Here is a 1,219-nt window from a genome sequence, read left to right on the forward strand (position 1 = left end):
GTGCCCACGCCCGAGGACGCGTGCCCGTGGGTCCTGCGGGTGACAGTCTGCCTGTGGGTGTGGACCAGGCTCTCCGGGTGTGACCGTAGATCGCACAGCTGAATGAGCACGAGGAACACGCTCTATGAAGAACAGCATGTGACATTGTGTGCTGAGCCCGCGTCTCGGTTAATGGGACTGCGTGCGACACTGCGTGTGACTGCCTGAGTCTGTGGGCGATGGCGGGTGGGACAGTGAGAGACTGCACTGGGGGGGGGGGGGGGGTGACTGCTCCCTCATGTGACCTGGAGTGCTGTGATGCTCACAGGCCAGGGCCCCTGCTCCCCTGGAGCCCCCCCTTCCTGTTCCCTGGCCCCGCCCCTCCCACCACACAGGCTGTCACCTCTTCCAGAGCTCGGGAGGCAGTGGAGGCAGCAGCAGAGGCAGCAGCAGGACAGGTGAGGGCTCCCCTGCCCCCCCTGGCCCCTCAAGTCCGTGGGTCCCTCTCTCTGTGTTTCTGAGCCTTTGTCTCTCTCTGTCTCTGTGGCCACAGTCTCTTACCTCCTCTCACCCGGTGTCTTATCTTCGTCCCCACGCCTCCCAATCTCTGTCGAACCTCTAAGTAGCTCTGGCCTCTATCTCCTCTGCCGCCGAGCCCACATTTTGTCGCTTTCTCCGCCCTGTGGTCTCTGGCCTCTTGCTGCGCCTCTCCTATCTGTCTCCGTTTCTCTCTCTGTGTGTGTCTGTCTCCTGCATCTCTGACCCGTGTCTGACCCGTGTCTGTGGTCTGGTCTGAGGTCCTCCCTGCCTCTCCTTCCCCCACCTGGTGCTGCGTGGGGGGGGGGGGGGGGGGTTGTTGAGCGTGAGGGACAGATTTCCAGGCCCGTGGCCCCTGCACACCTCAGCCCGGGGTCTGAGCCGCTCCAGTCCCTCGGGAGGGCATGTCCCATGGACTCCGGGCTTTGTCCTCAGCGGGATAAGTTCCATACGGCCAGGTTTTTATCCCCGATTTGGATTTGAAGACCCTTTGGGCTCAGGGAGTGGGAACTCGGAGGGCCGTCTGCAGCCCCGTGCCCTCCGCTCCCAGGCGGCCCCCAGGTTCACCCCGGTCTCCACGTCTAGACTCCGGGTGACATTAGCACTTCCGCCGGCGCAGCTCTAGGGCAACCACGCCCTCAGCAAACACCGCCGCCCCCCCCTCGCCGCCGCTGCTCCCGCAACAGCTGGGGGTGGGCCCGGG

General features: G+C 64.6%; 1 protein-coding gene across 1 annotated transcript in view; it reads left to right on the forward strand.

The window, feature by feature from the left end:
- Nucleotides 1–218: 218 nt before the first annotated feature.
- GIPR (gastric inhibitory polypeptide receptor) overlaps nucleotides 219–1,219 on the forward strand; it is a 9,167-nt gene continuing 8,166 nt past the window's right edge. The window contains 1 exon segment of the mRNA XM_014537396.1: nucleotides 219–233. Coding sequence (XP_014392882.1) covers nucleotides 219–233 — 15 coding nt within the window.

This window comes from Myotis brandtii, unplaced genomic scaffold (assembly GCF_000412655.1).
Source record: "Myotis brandtii unplaced genomic scaffold, ASM41265v1 scaffold178, whole genome shotgun sequence".
Taxonomy (NCBI): Eukaryota; Metazoa; Chordata; class Mammalia; order Chiroptera; family Vespertilionidae; genus Myotis; species Myotis brandtii.